The sequence below is a fragment of the Seriola dumerili genome, unplaced genomic scaffold (assembly GCF_002260705.1).
Source record: "Seriola dumerili isolate Sdu_G_001 unplaced genomic scaffold, Sdu_1.0 BDQW01000219.1, whole genome shotgun sequence".
In the NCBI taxonomy this organism is placed as follows: Eukaryota; Metazoa; Chordata; class Actinopteri; order Carangiformes; family Carangidae; genus Seriola; species Seriola dumerili.
In genome coordinates this window covers 4,363,212-4,381,703 of record NW_019174474.1, presented here as the reverse complement: position 1 = coordinate 4,381,703, position 18,492 = coordinate 4,363,212, and the positions used below count along the sequence as shown (strand labels likewise).

The 18,492-nt window shown below is 39.9% G+C and overlaps 4 protein-coding genes across 5 annotated transcripts in view; 2 read left to right on the top strand and 2 right to left on the bottom strand.

The window, feature by feature from the left end:
• Positions 1 to 234: 234 nt before the first annotated feature.
• Positions 235 to 2,515, bottom strand: LOC111228402 (zona pellucida sperm-binding protein 4-like). The gene is made up of 8 exons (XM_022754254.1): positions 2,167 to 2,515; positions 1,856 to 2,040; positions 1,665 to 1,762; positions 1,285 to 1,442; positions 1,017 to 1,209; positions 733 to 919; positions 573 to 648; positions 235 to 348 (listed from the first exon to the last, which is right to left on the bottom strand). Exons 1-8 carry the CDS (start codon positions 2,513 to 2,515, stop codon positions 251 to 253), a joined length of 1,344 nt encoding a protein of 447 aa, XP_022609975.1. The 3' UTR covers positions 235 to 250.
• A 3,232-nt stretch (positions 2,516 to 5,747) lies between these two features.
• Positions 5,748 to 8,060, top strand: LOC111228595 (zona pellucida sperm-binding protein 3-like). Its single transcript, XM_022754577.1, has 8 exons — positions 5,748 to 6,250; positions 6,349 to 6,467; positions 6,669 to 6,772; positions 6,877 to 7,054; positions 7,159 to 7,276; positions 7,380 to 7,462; positions 7,556 to 7,722; positions 7,941 to 8,060. Exons 1-8 carry the CDS (start codon positions 5,789 to 5,791, stop codon positions 8,003 to 8,005), a joined length of 1,296 nt encoding a protein of 431 aa, XP_022610298.1. The 5' UTR covers positions 5,748 to 5,788; the 3' UTR covers positions 8,006 to 8,060.
• Positions 8,061 to 9,783: 1,723 nt separating this feature from the next.
• The window catches only part of mapk8ip2 (mitogen-activated protein kinase 8 interacting protein 2), a 30,481-nt gene continuing 21,772 nt past the window's right edge, over positions 9,784 to 18,492 (top strand). For both annotated transcript variants that reach the window (XM_022754574.1, XM_022754573.1), the window contains exon 1: positions 9,784 to 10,266. In XM_022754574.1, coding sequence (XP_022610295.1) covers positions 10,202 to 10,266 — 65 coding nt within the window. In that variant the 5' untranslated portion in view covers positions 9,784 to 10,201. The remainder of the gene's footprint in view (positions 10,267 to 18,492) is intronic.
• The window catches only part of pgc (progastricsin), a 4,615-nt gene continuing 3,490 nt past the window's right edge, over positions 17,368 to 18,492 (bottom strand). The window contains exons 7-9 of the mRNA XM_022754578.1: positions 17,978 to 18,125; positions 17,663 to 17,761; positions 17,368 to 17,523 (exon numbers count right to left, since the gene is read on the bottom strand). Of these exons, the coding sequence (XP_022610299.1) occupies positions 17,368 to 17,523; positions 17,663 to 17,761; positions 17,978 to 18,125 (403 nt within the window). The remainder of the gene's footprint in view (positions 17,524 to 17,662; positions 17,762 to 17,977; positions 18,126 to 18,492) is intronic.

Here is an 18,492-nt window from a genome sequence, read left to right as displayed (position 1 = left end):
ATTACTGTGACAACAAATAACTGTATCTGATCTGATCTTCTGGAGATAAATATATTAATTTTGAGAAATAGTCATGTAATTACTGCAGGATTAGTATTAGCTTTTAAGCAATGAGATCACAATGCAAATAATGTAGGGTATCTTAATGACATTTTATGAGATCAGACAACACATTGAACAACTTGGGAAGATTTATTTGAAACCATGGGCAGCAGAGATTCCATGGCATGAAAGTTTTGTCTGAATGTTGTCACTGAGTATGTAGGTCAGTGATGATAATCTCATCACTGCTAACCACAGTGGTCTCAGGTCTGTAGCCTCTCTGGACAGAAGCAGCAATGTCTCTCCCTGTGTACAAAACATGGCAATGTTCAGTTTCTGTCAGACTTGAGGTTATGTAAGACACAATATGATACCAGATCGAATATACTCTTTTGGTGGAAATATGTTCTGCTATGAGTTTTTCTGTTTTTTTGCAGGACAAAAATATATACATGTGAAACAGCCTTCATACAAATACCATAGGCTGCTGGTGGTGTATATATCATCAAAGTGAATATAGTGTTACTCACTCTTTCTGAAGCACCTAGGTTCACAGTTATTTCCAAGAGAGGGTTGGCACACAGCTGCATCACAGTGGATATATATCTGGAGGAAAAAAATGTGTATTGTTTACAAATATGTAGATAAGGTGATATTAAGAATGAGTTTAAAAGAAATTAGAACCTATACCTTTTCCCTGATAGGAACCATAATCTCTGGATCTGCAGCCCCTCCCTTGCCAGGATTGGCAGCTGCAGTAGCTACAAAAGTGAACATCTTGAAAATAAAACGCCTGTGGTGGGTCGGGTACATGAGTCCTGATGAGGAATCCACTGGGACTAGGCTGGTCAGGTAACGGTCATCACGATAGGGGCAGCTATGACAGGGGGAGAAAGGGTGGAAGAGGGCCTGAGCATACCATCAAAATGTATTATCAATGCCTATGTCCATATCAGCCCAACACTTACTCTTACCCATCAATCAGCAAGTCCCATTGAGGAAGACTGTGAGGATAGGTGTCACAAGTTGCCCAACATCTTCCAAGAGTCAAGACAAGGTTGGGATCAGTCCTCTCTAGCATTCGGACCTCAACGTACACAGGATCCCTGAGCACCTTTGTGACAGGGTAGTCAGTCTCCCCGTAAAAGGAGCTGTAGGCCACCATCTCTGATGAAATGGAAAGAGTGGTCGGTGACACAGTCAAATGAGGATAACTGCACAAAATATCTCCCCCAAACTAACCTTCCACACAGCCCTTGGCAGCACACTGTCCATTGGCCAGCCTGAGCTCCACACGCAGAGGTCCAGGAGCAGCAACTGGGGGCGGTGGAGGAACCAGGCCAACCTCAATGACCAGAGCCTCAATCGAGGTGCCAACATATTTACACTGGATAACTAGCCTAAGACAAGAAATAAGGTGTTTGTCAGAAAATCATTGCGTGAGGATTGGTTTAAAACATGTCACAATGGACTAACCCTAAGCCATTGCAGAAAATTCAGGGTGAGTTCAGTGTATTTTCTTCATACCACTGAATTATTTGAGTAGCCTACTGTAAGCCTTAGCCTACATGTAGTAATCATTTATGTTGTGACCGCTCAGTGTTACAGAAAGAAAAACATACTCATAGCTGCTGTCCCTGGTAACTCCTCCGAAGGGTCCAATAGCGACTTCATATGCGGAGGACATCCTGTTCTCATAGATTATAACACCAGGCCCCTCCTATAGTAAGTTGGCAGTAGTTCAATCTTTATTACTACCTGACAAAAATAAATTAAAATCAAATTGAAGAGTCAAAACAGTCACGAATCTTACCATCATAACAGTGCCGCAGGCAGTGACAGGGAACTGGTAGATGGCAAAAGCTGAAGTGGTACCAACAGGATTGCAGTTTTGATCATTTCCAATGAAACTAATGGTTTCCAAGTCGATGTTGGGTAGGGTGGCGTCTCTAGCCACCACCACAATGAACTGGGCATCCTTGGTGCACTGAAGAGTCACTGAGAACAACAAGTTAGTAGGCAAAGTGCATTGCTTATGCTATGCTCTTTGGACAAATTTAAGTTCACTATAAGTGTCAGAGTAGTGTATCCTTAAAGTTCTGTGAGGATTAGAGAAATACTTACCAGATTTGCCATAATAGCACATGCGTCCATCAAAGCAGCAGTTTATAGCATCACACTCTGAAGCAGAGATGCTAGGAGCCCCACATTGTATCTTGTAGTGCTCCTCCACTTCACAAGTGTGAAATACTGGTGTAGGCTGCTTTGGCACCTGTGGCTGCCCAGGTTGCTGAGGCACAGGATCCACAGCCTTTTTGGGTGGAGTATGTGGCCTCTGACGCTGCTGTGGTGGCTGGTATTTCGGAACATTGGGCAGTTGGGGCTGCTGAGGCTTCTTCAAATATTGAGCTTCAGCCAGACAGCCAAGTAGGGCCACTGCTAGAAGACAACCACAAATCGACTTCATTGCCATGGCCTCACAGCACAGAGTGATTCATGAAGAACACCAGATGCTGTGAAAAATGTGAAAATTTGCTGACTTTTATAAGATATGGGTGATGCTGACTTGTTGATCTCTCACATCCTATTTGCTGCCCACAACTGTCAATCAAATGTTCCAGTTACTGGTTGGTCTGTGGTGGAGCAATGAGGAGATTGAAGATAATGCCAAAAAAAGTAAACTCTGAACCAAAAATATAGCAGTTTCACTGAGGTATTCCATTAGTAGATACTACCTGTATACATGATAGAAAACATAATATTAGATACACATGAATAATTATTAATTGGTATCTACACTACGCTTGCTACAGAGAGCCCACTGGTTTTTATTGATCCATATGACCTACAATGTGCTGCTCACATTATTTGTGCAGCATAGCTGGACAAAACAAATACCTCCTCTTATCTTTAAGTGTAGTTGTCATGGCTTAATATCATGAAGAACATGATTAAACCTAACCTCCTCCTTGTAAAATAAAAAAAAAATTCAATTGACAAACATCCAGAATCACTTAGAGTAATACTCAGATCTTGATATAAGAGTGAGTAAAGTGGTTAGAGCATGCACATCAAATAGTATATGACAGACCCTTTCAGTATTAAGTAGTCACACATACTGGGAGCTTATTTATGGCTAGTCTAAACAGTAGTTTAAAATATCTTCTGAAATATATCAGTTTATTTTTGACTTGCAAATGTCTTCATTGTGACAATAGATGTAACAGATTGAAATTATTGTTATAGTGACTAATTGACTAGTCATGATTTTAATGAAAGATAATTCATTAAATTAAAGTTAAACCTTGTCTTTTGTATGTTTGGATTTTTAAAACTGAGATGTTAGTCAAGCTGGAGTCATGATTATAGGCAAAATTGAAAAGGAAACATTTCGGTTTTACTTTTCAGAGATCTACAAAAAGGATATTAGCATCTGGACTATAGTGGAAACATAGTGAATTGTAATGTTTAAAAGACTAGCTATCAGCAATCACTATGACAAGTGATAATCGTAATATATATTTCATAATAGATATTTCCTGAAATTGTTTTATGTGTTAAAATTCCTTTTGAGATCATCAACATTCTACAACCTTGTTGGAAAAAAACACTGCACACAAAAAGGTCAATGTTTGGAAATTCAGGTTGGTCTGACATAGCTGACACAGTAGTTTTTCACGCCCTTGTAGAAATAAAGGGACACAAGTTACATAGATGATTCATATTTTCAATTTTAAAAGAAATTTGGATGGGTACCAAGATATATATTATATTATTATTATTATTATTATTATTATTATTATAAATTCAAAATATCTTTTGTTTGTTTTGACTTATATACTGTATGTAGAATCGCATTTTGTGGAATAATGTCATGATTTTAGATATCCATATATATAGATATATATATATCTATATATATGTATGTATATACACTGTTGCCCATAAAGTTGGAATAATTAGTTTTCAGACACAATCCTCTGTTTATTCCTATTTAAATGCATCAGTAATCACTTTTGACCAGGTGCAATGATTACATTATGTGTCCCAATTATCCAGGTGAAATGAAATAAATCACATTGTCACAATCATTTCATGGAAAGAGGTAAAAAATATTTATTCCAACAGTGTATATATATATATATATATATATATATATACACACTGTATGTTGTTAGGAATTTAAAAATATCTTTAGTTTAATATTGGAACTATGCACTAAACTGGAAATATATTAAACTTTTTGAATGGTCATTTAACTTAAATCGAGATATCTCTGATATTTAATTTGATAATAATGACAGCCTCATTTTCAAGAGACAGCCACGTTTTCATCAAGATTCTGTTATGTAGTCAGTATGTAAAAACAAGTCATTGTCAGCTGCTTGAATATGAGAGAAAGTGGCCTCTTTTGGTGCTTTAACCAGATTTTTTATTTTTCAAATAAGCCTCATATTGAACATTTTCTTCACCTGAATTTTTATGTAGCCTCAAGTTAACTGAATTGAGAGATGGAATAGTTTCTATTTGAAATTATTTGTGAAATATTTTGTGAAAAAGAAGCAAAGCAAAGAAAATAAATAACAGATGGGCATTAAATATTGTCACTGCTCTGTATTGTGAAGTTGCTCGAAATATATGTATTTTAATGGTTTCCCCCTAGAATTATGTAACAGGGCAAACAAATGGTCACTTGGGATTTTGAGGATTAGATTGTACTAATATGAATCAAAGTAAAGCTATCAGTAAAGTGAGTAAATAAAAAAAAAAAAAAAATACAATAGTTTGAAAAATGAAACTATGAGGGAATAACTGAAGATTGTTAACGGACTGGGATTCATCGCAGAGTAATGTGACAATGAATCCTTAAAACCTGAGTCAAGAAAAGAAAACATTCTTTTCACCTCTTTAAACCAGAGTAGGAAGAAAATGTATATTAAAGGCCTTTATAGAGGTGGACATTTTGGTTTGACACACCGGTATCATCATCAGGTCAAAACTGGTCAGTGCTTTGAAACATTGAAAAGTATGCTCAATTAAAGTCTTTGGTTTTCTCCATTCTCTGCTCTTCAAAACCACTTCCTTCAGGTTCCCTGGACTTACTGTAACAGGAACTGACTGAACACTTGGCCTCTGTTTACTGTATTTAATACTTCATCTCAGCTGATTCTAGCTGGAGCCAAATTGATTTGCAGCCCTCTACAAAATGTACTTTGGCAAAGAGTTTTACACGTCATGCTGAGGGCAGGTGGACCTAACCCTGGTCAACATAACTTTTTGTGACCACTATTTTCTGATTACATGGTTGCCAACTATTTATACATCTTTTCTCACTTGTTTAAAGAAAATTTAACAGTAACTTTCAATTTACCAGTATGATGATGATATTTAATTTGGTACATTACACTCATATTGATTAATGTTGGCACGTGTATTGTTTTGTGTTTAAAAGACAACTTTTATCCACTGCTTATATTCATTCAGCACAGTCAAATTGTATACATTAAAATATTTAATAATCTTATCCCATCATGCTGTCCAAGGTTTTGAGGTTTTGAGGTTTTTGAGCTGCACTCATTTCATTGACTAAGGTTAGGGCTCCTTTGGTCTGATGGGGAGTGGCCAACTCAAGGGGCGGGAATATAATGGGACTAAACAGGCTCGCTGTATTATAAAAGTAGGTGCACATTTCTAATTTCCTTACAGCCCTGAGTGAACAGCGCAGAACACTCGTTGTTGTGAAGCCATGGTGATGAAGTGTACTCCTGTGTGCCTTGTGGCACTGGCCTTGCTTGGCAGCTTATGTGATGCTCAGTGGGGAGGAGCTCTTCACAAGCCCTCAAAACCTAAATACCAGAAGCCATCGCCACCGGTGAGACAGGAGCCCAAACAGGTGCCTCACGATCCCCAACAGTCAAAGCAGACATTTGAGAAACCACTCACCTGGACATACCCTGAAGATCCCAAGCCCGAGACCCAACCAGAGGTGCCTTTCGAGCTGAGACACCCCGTTCCTGCTGCAACTGTTGCTGTAATGTGCAGAGAGAAAGATGCTCATGTTGAAGTCAAGAAAGACATGTTTGGTATCGGCCAGTTCATCAACCCTGCAGATCTTACCCTGGGAGCCTGTGGTGCTGTCGCAGAGGACACCGGTGCTCAAGTATTGATTTTTGAAGCTGAGCTCCATGATTGTGGCAGCATATTGACAGTAAGCAAAATGAAAAATTCAGTCAGTATTAATTAAAACTACGGGAGAATATGTTCATGTATTTGTTTGTACTAATCTTACAATCATTTCTTTGCTAGATGACAGAAGAATCCCTCATCTACACCTTCACTCTGAACTATGATCCCCAACCTGTGGGTGGTTCTAATGTGGTGAGGACTTCCAAAGCTGCTGTCATTGTTGAATGCCACTACCCAAGGTATGTAGATTACCAGTAAGAGGAGTTGCTATGAACAACAAAACAAACAATATAGAGAAAAGAAATAAAGAAAAATAACATAATTATCATAAATTAATATGTAATCTGTACTCTTTGACCTAATCAAATCCAGTAACTATGGATTAAATGATGGATTACTTAAATTTTCTACATTTTAAGGAAACATGTTTAAACATTTAGGAAGCACAATGTGAGCAGCCTTCCTCTTGACCCACACTGGATCCCATTCTCTGCGGTTAAGGTGGCAGAGGAGTTCTTATACTTCACCCTGAAACTCATGACTGGTGACTTAAAATACAATTTATCTGCACATTTCTACTTTTATGGAACTATGATTCAAAATATGTATTTGTCAGCATTACTAAAATATAATTCTTTTGTTGCACAGATGACTGGCAATATGAGAGGCCAAGTTACCAGTATTTCCTGGGAGATTTGATCAATGTTGAGGCTACAGTCAAGCAGTACTTCCATATTCCCCTCCGTGTTTATGTGGACAACTGTGTAGCTACTCTTGCACCTGAGTTGAACTCCAACCCCAGATATGCCTTCATTGAGAACCATGGGTGAGGTTTAACATGTTAATTAAAGTTGTTCTGTAGAGTGAGAATCAATTATCGCAAACACCAAAACATTTTTGTCCATCACTAATGGATTTTTTCGTATGCAGGTGTTTGGTTGATGCGAGGCTCACAGGCTCTGCCTCAAAGTTCATGGCTCGCACTGCAGAGAACAAGCTTCAGTTCCAGTTGGAGGCCTTTAGATTCCAGGGTGCTGACAGTGGACTGGTCAGTATCTCCAGGGCTGAGTTAATTATGTAATATTTTCTGTTATATGTCAAATACAGCAAAATTACATCTAACAATAACGCAAACTCTGTTATTCAAACAGCTCTACATTACTTGCCACTTGAAAGCAACATCCACTGCCTATGCCATCGATACTGAACATAGAGCTTGTTCCTACATAAGTGGGTGAGTCTGCGAGTGTGGGTCTATATGTTAATGACAAAGTGTGATTGAAGAATTAATATGATATTCACCTCTTACATCTCCTTTTTTCCCTAGGTGGAAGGAGGCCGCCGGTGCTGATGCAGCTTGTGGCTCCTGTGAGTCTGGTGGATTTGGATCATCTGGCACTTCATCTGGTGTAAGTGGTTCCTTTGGCAGTGGCGGTGGATCAACCTCTCTGTCTACTCCTGGAAGGAAGAGCCGTGATGTGTCCCAAACTGAAAGTACGTTATTTAAAAAGTTAATTGTCTATACGTATTTAATATTGTATAAGGAAAATTGAACATTTTTGAACACTAATTCAACATTTAATAGCGTTTTATTGAGTTGATGTTGTGTTACTGCTACCATAATGATAAATTAACTTCTTATTATATGCTTGCCTGTGTTGTTAGACAGCCGCAGTGTTACTGGAACACATGTCTTCTGTTTTTTTTCTCAGTTTTCGAATGGGAAGGTGATGTCACCCTGGGTCCCATCCCTATTAATGAGAAAGTGATTGCTTAACTCACTTCCCTGCCATGGCATTAACCATCTAAATAAACATTCTCATTGGTTCATATTTGTTATTCTCTTCCTTCTTGTTAATAGTTCAGTTTAAAAAGGAAAGAAACTCCATCTTACAATAAATGTAATTAAAATTTGCCTCATCAAAAGCATGATGAAAGTGTGAGAAAACAAAATCCCTAAGATGAAAGTATAACATGTTATTGCCCTTTGTGTAATGATAAATGTTACATATGGACCACATCTGCCCAGTTCGTAAACTTTAAATCCTTCCATTTAATGGAAATAAAAATTCAATTGTGTTAAAAGCTTGTTTCATCCACTAAGAAGAACCATTTTTCTTATTTTTCTCTTGGGCTGTGCACTGAATGTGAAGAAAATAACGTGGGATAAAATGGACTGTGATTTCATCATAAGATGAATACATACATTTATATTGTATAACATAGCCTACTCCATCAGTCTCATCCTACTTATAATGCTAGTCTATACATTTTCAATTCATGCAGTCTAGGATAAAATTAAAATGTCAAGTTAGTTCAAATGGGCTTTACTCTACACTTCTGCACTGTTAGTTGAATAACTTGGTGAATTCGTTATTTACTGAATGAACAAGGTCTAACATATAAACATAATCTATATCAAACATAGGCTAAATCTTCTTATTTGGTCTTCACCCAGTGAGTATAAGTTAGCATTTACCGCCCCCCTGTGGTACAAATGCTCAACTATAGCTTAGCAAAGTACACAGTTTCAGCACCACAAGCAGTGAACAGCTCCACACTGCGCCTGCCCAGTACAGCGTGATGCCTCCTGAAGTCTGAAGTGTGATTCACTAAGTGATTATTCATTTACCATCTGTGAGGTAAATAGAAAGGGAAGCAACGCCAATCTTGATACAAAATACGGCCACATTTTCATGTACTTTTGTATGAAAGACATGGTGTCTCCTGGAGGAAAAAGGTTAGAAACTATATGCTGTGTATAACTTCTTGTGATACTTCTATTTACAGTATATAGACTGCACACTAGCCAGCACTGGTTTAAATAAACACCGCCTGTGCACAATGGAACTAAAACATTTGTTTATATGTAGCACCTGTTATACCTGAAAGGAGACTTCTTGCATTTTAATTTGTGGCACTTTATTTGTGTTCTTCTTATGTGTCCTCGGAATTTGCTATTTTTTTCACTTATATCTTTGCTATTGTATTTTCCATTTTGTCTACCTTTGCCCTCAGTGTTGGCCTATTGATGTGCTCGTTTGCTGTGCTCTTCTACTGTCAGCGCTGCTCTTTTTTTGTCTCTTTGCCTTAATATGTCTTTTTTTTCGGGGCCTGCTTTGTTATCTTTAGCCTATAGGCTCAAGACCCCTCAAACTAATGGGGTCCAAGTCAACAAAATCCAAACAATATCCACATCCATTATCCATCAAAGTAACGTAAACATGGACTTGAATAACATTGAAACGCACGTCTTTTCAGGGGAACCCCTGGATTCCCCCCTGGGGGAGGATCTGGTGCTCGATGAACCTGACTTTGGAGATCACGGTTGTTCTGGCTGTAAATGTCACTGTCAGTGTAAACACTTAGCGGACATTGTTTTTCTACGCCACTGTTTTGCTGCTTATCGAGCCTGCAGGCTTTAGCTCTGCTTGCATCCACTCAGGGCAGCCTGCTCATACGGTAACGGCACTGACGTTATATCGTCTCTGCTCCACACCCCCCCCCTCCTCCCCCTCCTCCCCCTCCTCCTCCTCCCCCTCTGTCTCTGCCTGTCTCCGCACTGCTGGCCTCTCATCCGTTGTGTGTCACAGGCAGCATCACGGCAGCAGACATTTGGCGAACACAACCACGGTCTGCGGTCGCATACTGCGCGCTTCAGTTCGGCGTGGACGTATCGAGGGAGAACGCAGGATTGTATTTTAATTTCCGCGGCGTTGCGAGCTGTCTCTGAAGAACCTCTCTGCCTTGACACCCCCCACTCCTACCCTGCGTGTGTGGATGGTTGACTGCAGATTTGATGGTGCTGAGCAGGCTCGTCTGATTGAAGGCTTGCGGCCAGGGGGGCATCTGTGGGGCCGCAGAGAAAGACACCTCTGTCCACGGCTTCGTCCGTCCTCTGCCCTGCCACTGTGAATGGACTGCGCTCCCTCCGTGATTTTCTGCAGTCGCTCTGAGTCATTTGTGGAAGAAGATGGCGGACAGGGCTGAGATGTTTTCCCTATCCACTTTCCATTCCCTCTCTCCTCCTGGCTGCAGGTAAGGGCTTACATGGAGAGCGACAGTGGAGGGGGTGATGGGGGCCCGATGTGCACGGTTGATGGGTGGAGAAAAGGACACCAAAGACGAGAAACACACCTACCTATCAGTTTTGTTTTGATGACTGCAGTAAAGCGCACATCCTGAGCCTGGTAGTAATAGATATTTTGAATAACCTGCCAGGCCTGCTACTGCCTCCCTGCGCGCCTATTGCCCAGGAGCTGCAGCTTAACTGTGCTGCTTGTTTGTGTTTTGGAGCTGATGCGCTTGATGGAAACAACTGCTTTCGTAAGACAACTGTCATATTCTCGTCTGCAGAGTGTGAAGGAAGGTAAATGGTAAAATAGATGGCAAATGATTGATCTTTAGCTGTCGCGTCAGTCACCCGCTTTGCGCATTCTCTGTGTGAGGCCCACGCCCTGTTGAGTCCTACCCAGGCAAGGGCATGTTGCTGAACAATGATTTACGGAAGTCCTACTGATATTGAAGCTGGTTCAAACGCATCTAATGTGACCTCTGCGACACACAATATGACAAATCTGCTGGCTGTTTCTTCTTGCTCAAGCACAATTGTGAGTGGGATTATTGTACTGGCAGTTACCAAAGATCAATAACTTGTGTAGAATCAGTGCTAGAGCTACAGTATTCCCTCTCAGGTTGTCGCTGTTATGGGTTAGAAGAGAGGACATGGGGTTATTTTAGTTAAATGTTTCTTGGATGAGAATTAGGCCTGGCAAGGTGTGGAAAATTGCAACACTGGTGTGGTTTGGCTGAAATTGTGTTGGAGGCTGCTGCAATATTCAGATCTGCTTTTTCCTGGAGGCATAGTCTAGGAATATGTCATAAAGATATGACAGATTCATATTCATTCACATTCATTGTATTTCTACTTTGATATAATTTCCATATGCAATATTCTCATGTCTACCATTGCTGTTGCCAGGCCTTCCTCTCTATTACCACATAAGAACAAATCCTATATAGGCTACTTGACAACAAAAGCAATTCTTTGTAACCATCTTGCTATTGTATATTATTTTACAACTAGGAACTTTAACTCACCCACACAGGGTAGTAGGAAGAACAAATGTGAGCAAATGGATAGTGGAGGGTCTCAGCACTAATGCATACAATGCAACAGCATTTCATTGTTCCTATGTCTGCCTCCACATGTCCCATGTCCTACAGAGTCCAATCACATTAGCAAGCCATCTCCCAGTGGATTTTATATCCACAACATGCACTCATGCAGGATTTAGTTACATACTGCAGCTTCATCTCATGAGCGGATCATATCAGATCAATAGAACTGATTTTTTGCATGACTACCAGTGACCTTAGTTCAGCGCACAGAGCCAAGCTTTGGCCATTACATTAACATTTTGAATTTACAGTGCTGGCAAACAGCCTGAGTAAGCTAATCTTAAATGTATCAGAGGAATAATGGGTACCGGTCTTTCTTTATGCACACTTTTGACCTGCTTATATATTCTGTCACTTAGGCTACTCCAAATGTACTTAAAATCTTTCCAGTGAGCTATGGATCTGTGAAGAATAAAGCCAGTGTTACAGACCACTGGAGATATCTGATTAATCAATCAAGAGTGCACCACTCTATTATGTGAATGGGGTGGAGACTGATCAGTTTCACCCAAATGTTTTCAGTTCGTTTTGTGTGTTTTCAAGAGTACACAAGCAGTTTGTGTTTATTTTTAGGACAGATGTGCATCATCAGTTTTAGACAGTGAAATACCAATAAATCAAATTGATGAAATATTAGTTTGTGGAGCATATGGAAATAAAAAGTGTATTTGTAGGTTTTTTTTTCTGTAACATTGCATACATTTGTTCATTGACATCCATGTTTTTCTGTGGTTTGTGTGAGTATGTTTGTGTGTCTCTTTCTCCATGTCTCTCCTGTGTGTGTGACTGATTCATGGATGGAACCACCGGCATTGTGATGGTGCGGTACAGTAATCTGCCTTACATAACCTTAACACTGTTTCCAATGGGCAACATAATCCGTAAGAGAGCCTATCTTTCTCCCCTGAGCACCAGAAATTTATGACGGACTATAATTTCTCCTGCACAGAGGGAGCTCTCTCTTTCTCCACTGAAGATAGAAGCTTTAAGAGATAGGCCTATATACTGCATGACTGTACAGAGAAAACACAGTTCACTAAACATTCAATATATATATATATATATATACATATACATATATACATATATATATATATATGTATATATGTATATGACATTTCTCTCCTGTATAAGAGAATATGTGAATATATTTCTTCCAGCATAAATTAAGTGACATGGCTCCATATAAACAGGATTAACATAATAGAAATGTATGTGCTGTTTTACTTCATTTTCCCATCAAGTCTTCAATTTACAGAATTATTTATGTAGAAATGCAGGTATTGTAGGGTTTTTCAGCCAACATGACCCCTGCTGTGGTTTGCTGAAACCTAAAACAGAAATGCTGACATTGAAACATGGGACTAATAAAGTATAGACAACCCTTACTTTAGAATTCATTGATTGCATTTTGTGAAAGCATTTGTTTGCGCTGTCTTTTGTAGATTTGCTGACGCAGCAGTCTTAAAGCAGGCTGGTGGGAGGTTTTTTTTTTTTCTTTTGGTTGTTCGGCTTTGAATTTGCTGTGTTTACCGGGTTCCAGTTTGAAGAGGCTCTGCTTTCAACAAATCAAATACTGACAGTCTATCTCTTGTATTTTGAATGTAGAAAACACTCACAATGATTTAGCTAAGTCACATGTAATCTACGGTATCTGACAAAACCTTTGAATGTCAGTCCTAAATGGACTCTAATAGAGTTAAAATTATTAGTCAGTAGGTAACCAACACAAACTAAATCAAATTATTTAGATGATTAATTGATTATTGAAGTCATTTTAAGCAAAAATAGCAACAAAAAAAAGATGCTGTTTCCACTTTCTCAAATGTGAGTATTTTATGTAATTTAATATGACTTCTACAAAATTGCCAGGAAGCATCCTTTTACTCTCCTCCACCCACCCATCCCTCTCCCTGTGAATCTCATACGTTTAGCAGTCGATGTTCCACTTTTGCTTTCCGACTCTTTGAAGGCTGTTAGAGAAGGCAGAGGGAGGGCGGTGGGTGGTGATGGGTATGGTTATCATGGGGTAAGAGGCTTAAATCAAATACAGATTCATTTTAGCTTAAGCGTTCCATCGCTGCCTCCCCCCTGCTATCATCCTATCTCTCTCGTGGTGTTCCTGTATTTCCTTTCGCTCATTCTGTGTACAACCACCACTTGCCATGTTTTTGCCTGTCAGTCTCCTCAGTGGATGCTCCTATAGCTTTGTTTTTCCATTTAACAATAATTAAATGAGTCATATTTATGCAGTCTATGCTGATTTGTTTTCCATCAATATGATGCAGCTGAATGTTTCCCGTCTATCAACAGCATCCACTTTACATCTGATGACCTCATAAATTCAAATCCAGCCAAATCTTAAAATCATCCTCTCTGAGCAAACTGACGCATCATCTCCGCCTTCAGTTCAAAAATGGCGTGATCTTCAGGTTTGGATCTGACGAAGACAACAGAGAGAGCTTCATTAGGTTAAATGCATGACTCATATGTGTGTGTGTGTGCCTGAGTGTGTTTGTGTGTGGGTGTGCGTACATTACTGGAGACTGACAGTGGGTGAAAAGCCTGGAAAATCGATCTTGTTAATGAGTTAGTGGCAACCACATCAAATGTCCTTGTCTTTTAAAGATGATGATGTCACCGTGGAGCAGGTGCTCATGGTTAAAAGGCAACTCAATCACAGCAGAGACCCCATCGCTGGCCCCCCTTTGTATCTGTATCTGTATCTATGTTGATATTGTTATTAGACTGGCTTGGGGATGTAACCAACAATTTTCCATTTTCATTATCAATTAGTCTATAGATTATTTTCTCAGTTGGTTTATAAAACATCAGGAAATAATGAAAAATGTCCATCATTATTGTCCAGAGCCCGAGTTGCTGTCTTCAGATGTCTTGTTTTGTTCCAAAGAGAATGAGTTTATTGTAATGTCAGAGACGGATAAACAGAAACTGGAACCATCCGATGCTGAGCTTTATTGATCGAAATATCACTAAAACTGTTGATTGATTATGAAAATTCAAACATTTGCTGTACGTTTAATCATTGCAGCTCTAAAATGAATGATGCTCTTCCATATAATAAAAGGCAGCTTAACTCAGTCAGACAGTTGTGTGAACTTGTGACAGAAAATAATTGTGATAACAAATGTGGGATGGAGAGATCATTTGAATCTGGAAGGGGCAGGGAGAAAATGAAAGAAAGGAGCGAGACCTGAAGACACATAGAGATTGGGAGCAAAGCCCTCATATGGGTGTGCCATTGCAGCAACATGACCAGCATCAGTAAATGGTAATTTTGTGCTGACTTGATTTGTCGTGGTAGGATTCTCATTTTGCTCAGCATGTCAGGATTCACAGTAGATGGAGACTAATGTGATGCAGTAGGTTTTTTTTCCTGCACGATCTCAGCGAGTGTTTTAATGATGTTTCTCTCTCTGGCTCTAAAGCCTCAGCTTCAACATCCTAATTGTTAAGAACAGTCAGAAGCAGAGGTGGACTGGGTGCAAGAGACTTCACAGTGCAATGTCAGATAAGCAGCAAACAGCACACAATATGGTGTGACAGGCACTGAACGCTCACTTGGATGCCGTCTAAACACCAAGCAGGAACATGGACATGTAATGTCAACACTGCAGTAGTGGCTGTATCTCACTATCTGATATAGTTTCAATTCTGAAATCAAAATAATACAGAATATGTCTTAAAACGACGCAGAGTATCTACTGTAAGAGAAAGGGAGAAAGGAGGAGAATAAGGTACTGAGTGGTTTGTTGTTGAGATGAAGGAATGTAAGTGGATGCATGCAAAGGGCTGCACCTCATATGCATCTACTTGTATGTCTGTGTGTCTGTGCGCAGCTGAGGTCACTCAATGTTTTCACACTTCAAGGAGAGGACAGTGCATCTGTCTGGGTTGGGCATCATTCTGCGTCTGCAGCTTTTCACTGACACACATTTCTTAGTTTTTTTGCGGTTGAGGGGAAATGGGGCCACACTCTGTGGTGACATGCATTGCAGAGCTACAGGATGACTCCAACACTAAGCAGAGGAGGACACAAACAAAATGGAGTCTTGTAACACAGCCGATTAGGTATCAATGATGGTAAAAGGGAAGAGGAGATGAAAAACAGATGGCAAATAATATTAAAGAGCCTATTCATTCAAATTACAAGTGTATGTATGTATGTCTAGTGGTATGAAGCCATGCCAGTATTTTTGGTTTTATCCATCCAGGTTTTGACATAATATCTGACCCCACCCCAATACAGTGGAAGGGAATGGAATTTTGTCTATGTTGCTGACAGCACTGAAAATTAAATTTGTAATAATTCAACAGTAAGAAACAGTGTCACTGTTACTGTGGATACTGTGAACAGTTTTCATTAACACTATTATACTTTCATGGACATTGTGGTGAACTAACTCTCCGCTCAACTAAATCTGCTACTGTATGTATACGTAAATGATTACCACATCCATTTTGGGACATTAGTACAATTAGTTTAAATACAAGACCATCACAAACACCATTAGAAGAAGCCTCACCAGCCTCCGTGTACTCTGCATTTTACATAGAGTGGCAGTGGGTCAGATTTCATAGGGAATCTGTTGCATTGCTTCTTGTCACCATGAAATTGTTTATTTCTCTAGTACTCTCTGCACTTTTTGAATTCAACCTTTCCACTTGCCTAGTTACAGGATTCTCATCTCCCTCCCTCCACCTCAACTCTCTTGATTACCTACCTGTCTCCTGTATCCCTCAGTTTCTCTAACCCCTCATCCAAAAACCAAACATGGGACTTTGTTCCACTCGTGTGCTTGTGACAAGCTGCCTTGGATACAGCGGCGCTGATGTGGTGTTTTTCCATTGTGAATCACACACCCACACATACTTAGAAACACAGATTCCCTGAAGGCTTGGATGGGCGAGGAGCTCATTAGTGACCTTCTTTCTCCAGGTTAGGTTGAGACAGGCTCTTTTTGACTGTGTGTGTATCCATGTGGAAAAGTTTTGAGGCTCAAGTCCCACCCACAGACCACACTGAGACTGAGAGGTTGGTGTCATTTTACACTACATGATATATTGTTTCACAGTGTCTGGCACTAGTTGTCACACTGCAATAACACCAGTGGCAAATCAAATCCAGTATGGTACACTATAAAACCATTTTAATGCTAGACAGAAAATGAAAACTAGAAAGTCTATTTTTGTTCACAACTAGTCTTGAAGAACAACTGTGTTGTGTATCTGATAAATAACATAATTTATCCTGATTTAATTACATCTTACTTTGTGGTTTTGCATGAACCCGAACAGCGAATGAGCAATCACAGGTGCTCTGCTCACAGTGGCTTGCAACTGTTGATGTAACATGAGGCAACACATGACTAATTATTACATTTGTCAGATTCTGTGAATGTTGGAACAAAATTGTGAGTGTTTGTACATCCCAGGATATGGCATTTAAAACTGCCACTAGTTGTGGGGAGTAATTGGACACACACACACACACACACACACACACACGCCCAAGGTTAATTATAAAGGGAGAAACCCCCTTTGATGTCCCTCAGCCCAGGACCTGTGCTGTTATGCTAATGAGGGCTCATTTAGAAAGATAAAATGTTAAAGCACTTGCACTAAGTATTTTCACCTTTATCCCAACTGAGAATAATGGAATTTCATGGACACATCTAACATTTTTTGTTTTTATTGAATATACAGTTCCAACTACAGTAGTTTGCCAGTATTTAATAGACATGTATAACAATATTTTTTTACTGTAAATTTACAGTGACAAATATGTTAATTGCAGTTAAACCCATATTGCCCAGATGACGGCAGATGTTTGAGATGTACCAGCGCCTCAGGTTCTTACCAGTGTTTGAGTGGACACAAACGTAATCATTATTATCTGATCAGGTTTATGGTCAGGTTAGGTTACACTGATGACACTTAGGCAGCTGTTGCAAAGCCAACGCGGTTGTTGGTGCGGTCATAGACGGAGTAGTACTCTCTGAGGAACACGTCTCCAAAGATCCAAGAGGGCTCGCCGTCACGAGGGGGCAGGTAGGTGGGGGTGATAGCCACAGAGCAGTCATTGTATCCATTCTGGTTTTGTGGGAGGTGGAGAATGGAAATTTGAATCATTGCATGTACACCGTTAAAATAAAAAAAAAAGAACAAAAACATGGATGTGCGTGAACACAGACAGAACGCAGATATATGCTTGTGCTAAGCAGTAACTTACCTGGCTGATGTAAGCAGAAGGAGGCAGAGGGAAGGAAACCCCACTGATAACAAAGGTGAGAGTAGGCAGGTTGTTGACTTGGCTGCAGTCCACCATATACTGGAGATCAAGACAACAAAGAGATGCTGTTTGAGAGGTTTAATGTATAGGTTTGTATTGGGACTCTCACCTCCTCTGCTCATAATGACTTTTAAATGGTGCAGCTTGTGGACAGAGGAAGAAAAGTGAGGGATAATAATTGTGGCTTACTCTCTGATTGTTTCACCTTTTGCAAAAGTCTGTCTGTCCACCTGCCTGTCTGTCCATTTGTCTTACCATTCCATACTGGCTCTGCTGGGCTCCAATTTCCTGCATGAGGTAACCCAGAAGGTGGCCTGGGGCTGTCAGTGTGGAGGTTCCAGTGTCCACAACGGACTGGCAGCCCTGAGAGCACCAGCCAGTCTCTTGACCATTGATCTGGAATCTAAGGGGCAAAACACGAGCCAAAAGTTTTTTGTTCTTTTTTTCCTTGCACTCATATCAGGACACAAAATACTCATTTATAATCAGGAGATCATTTGACAATTTATGTTTGCAATATGTTGAAAAACACAGACCCTTGAACGCCGATCTGCCAGTAGGTCTCAGAGGTGACAGGTGTCCAGTGGATCTGTCCCCGGAACAAGTTTTCGTCCACTCCTCCGAAAGAGAGCACACTGCCCTGCTGTCCTCCCCTAAAGCAGACAATCAAAACTTAGCTGCAAGCTCTACCAGTTGAGAGAATTTGTTTAGTGCCAGTAGTGTGGATACATTACAGTAACAGCTTTAGTTTTACTAAATAAAAGTCTTGC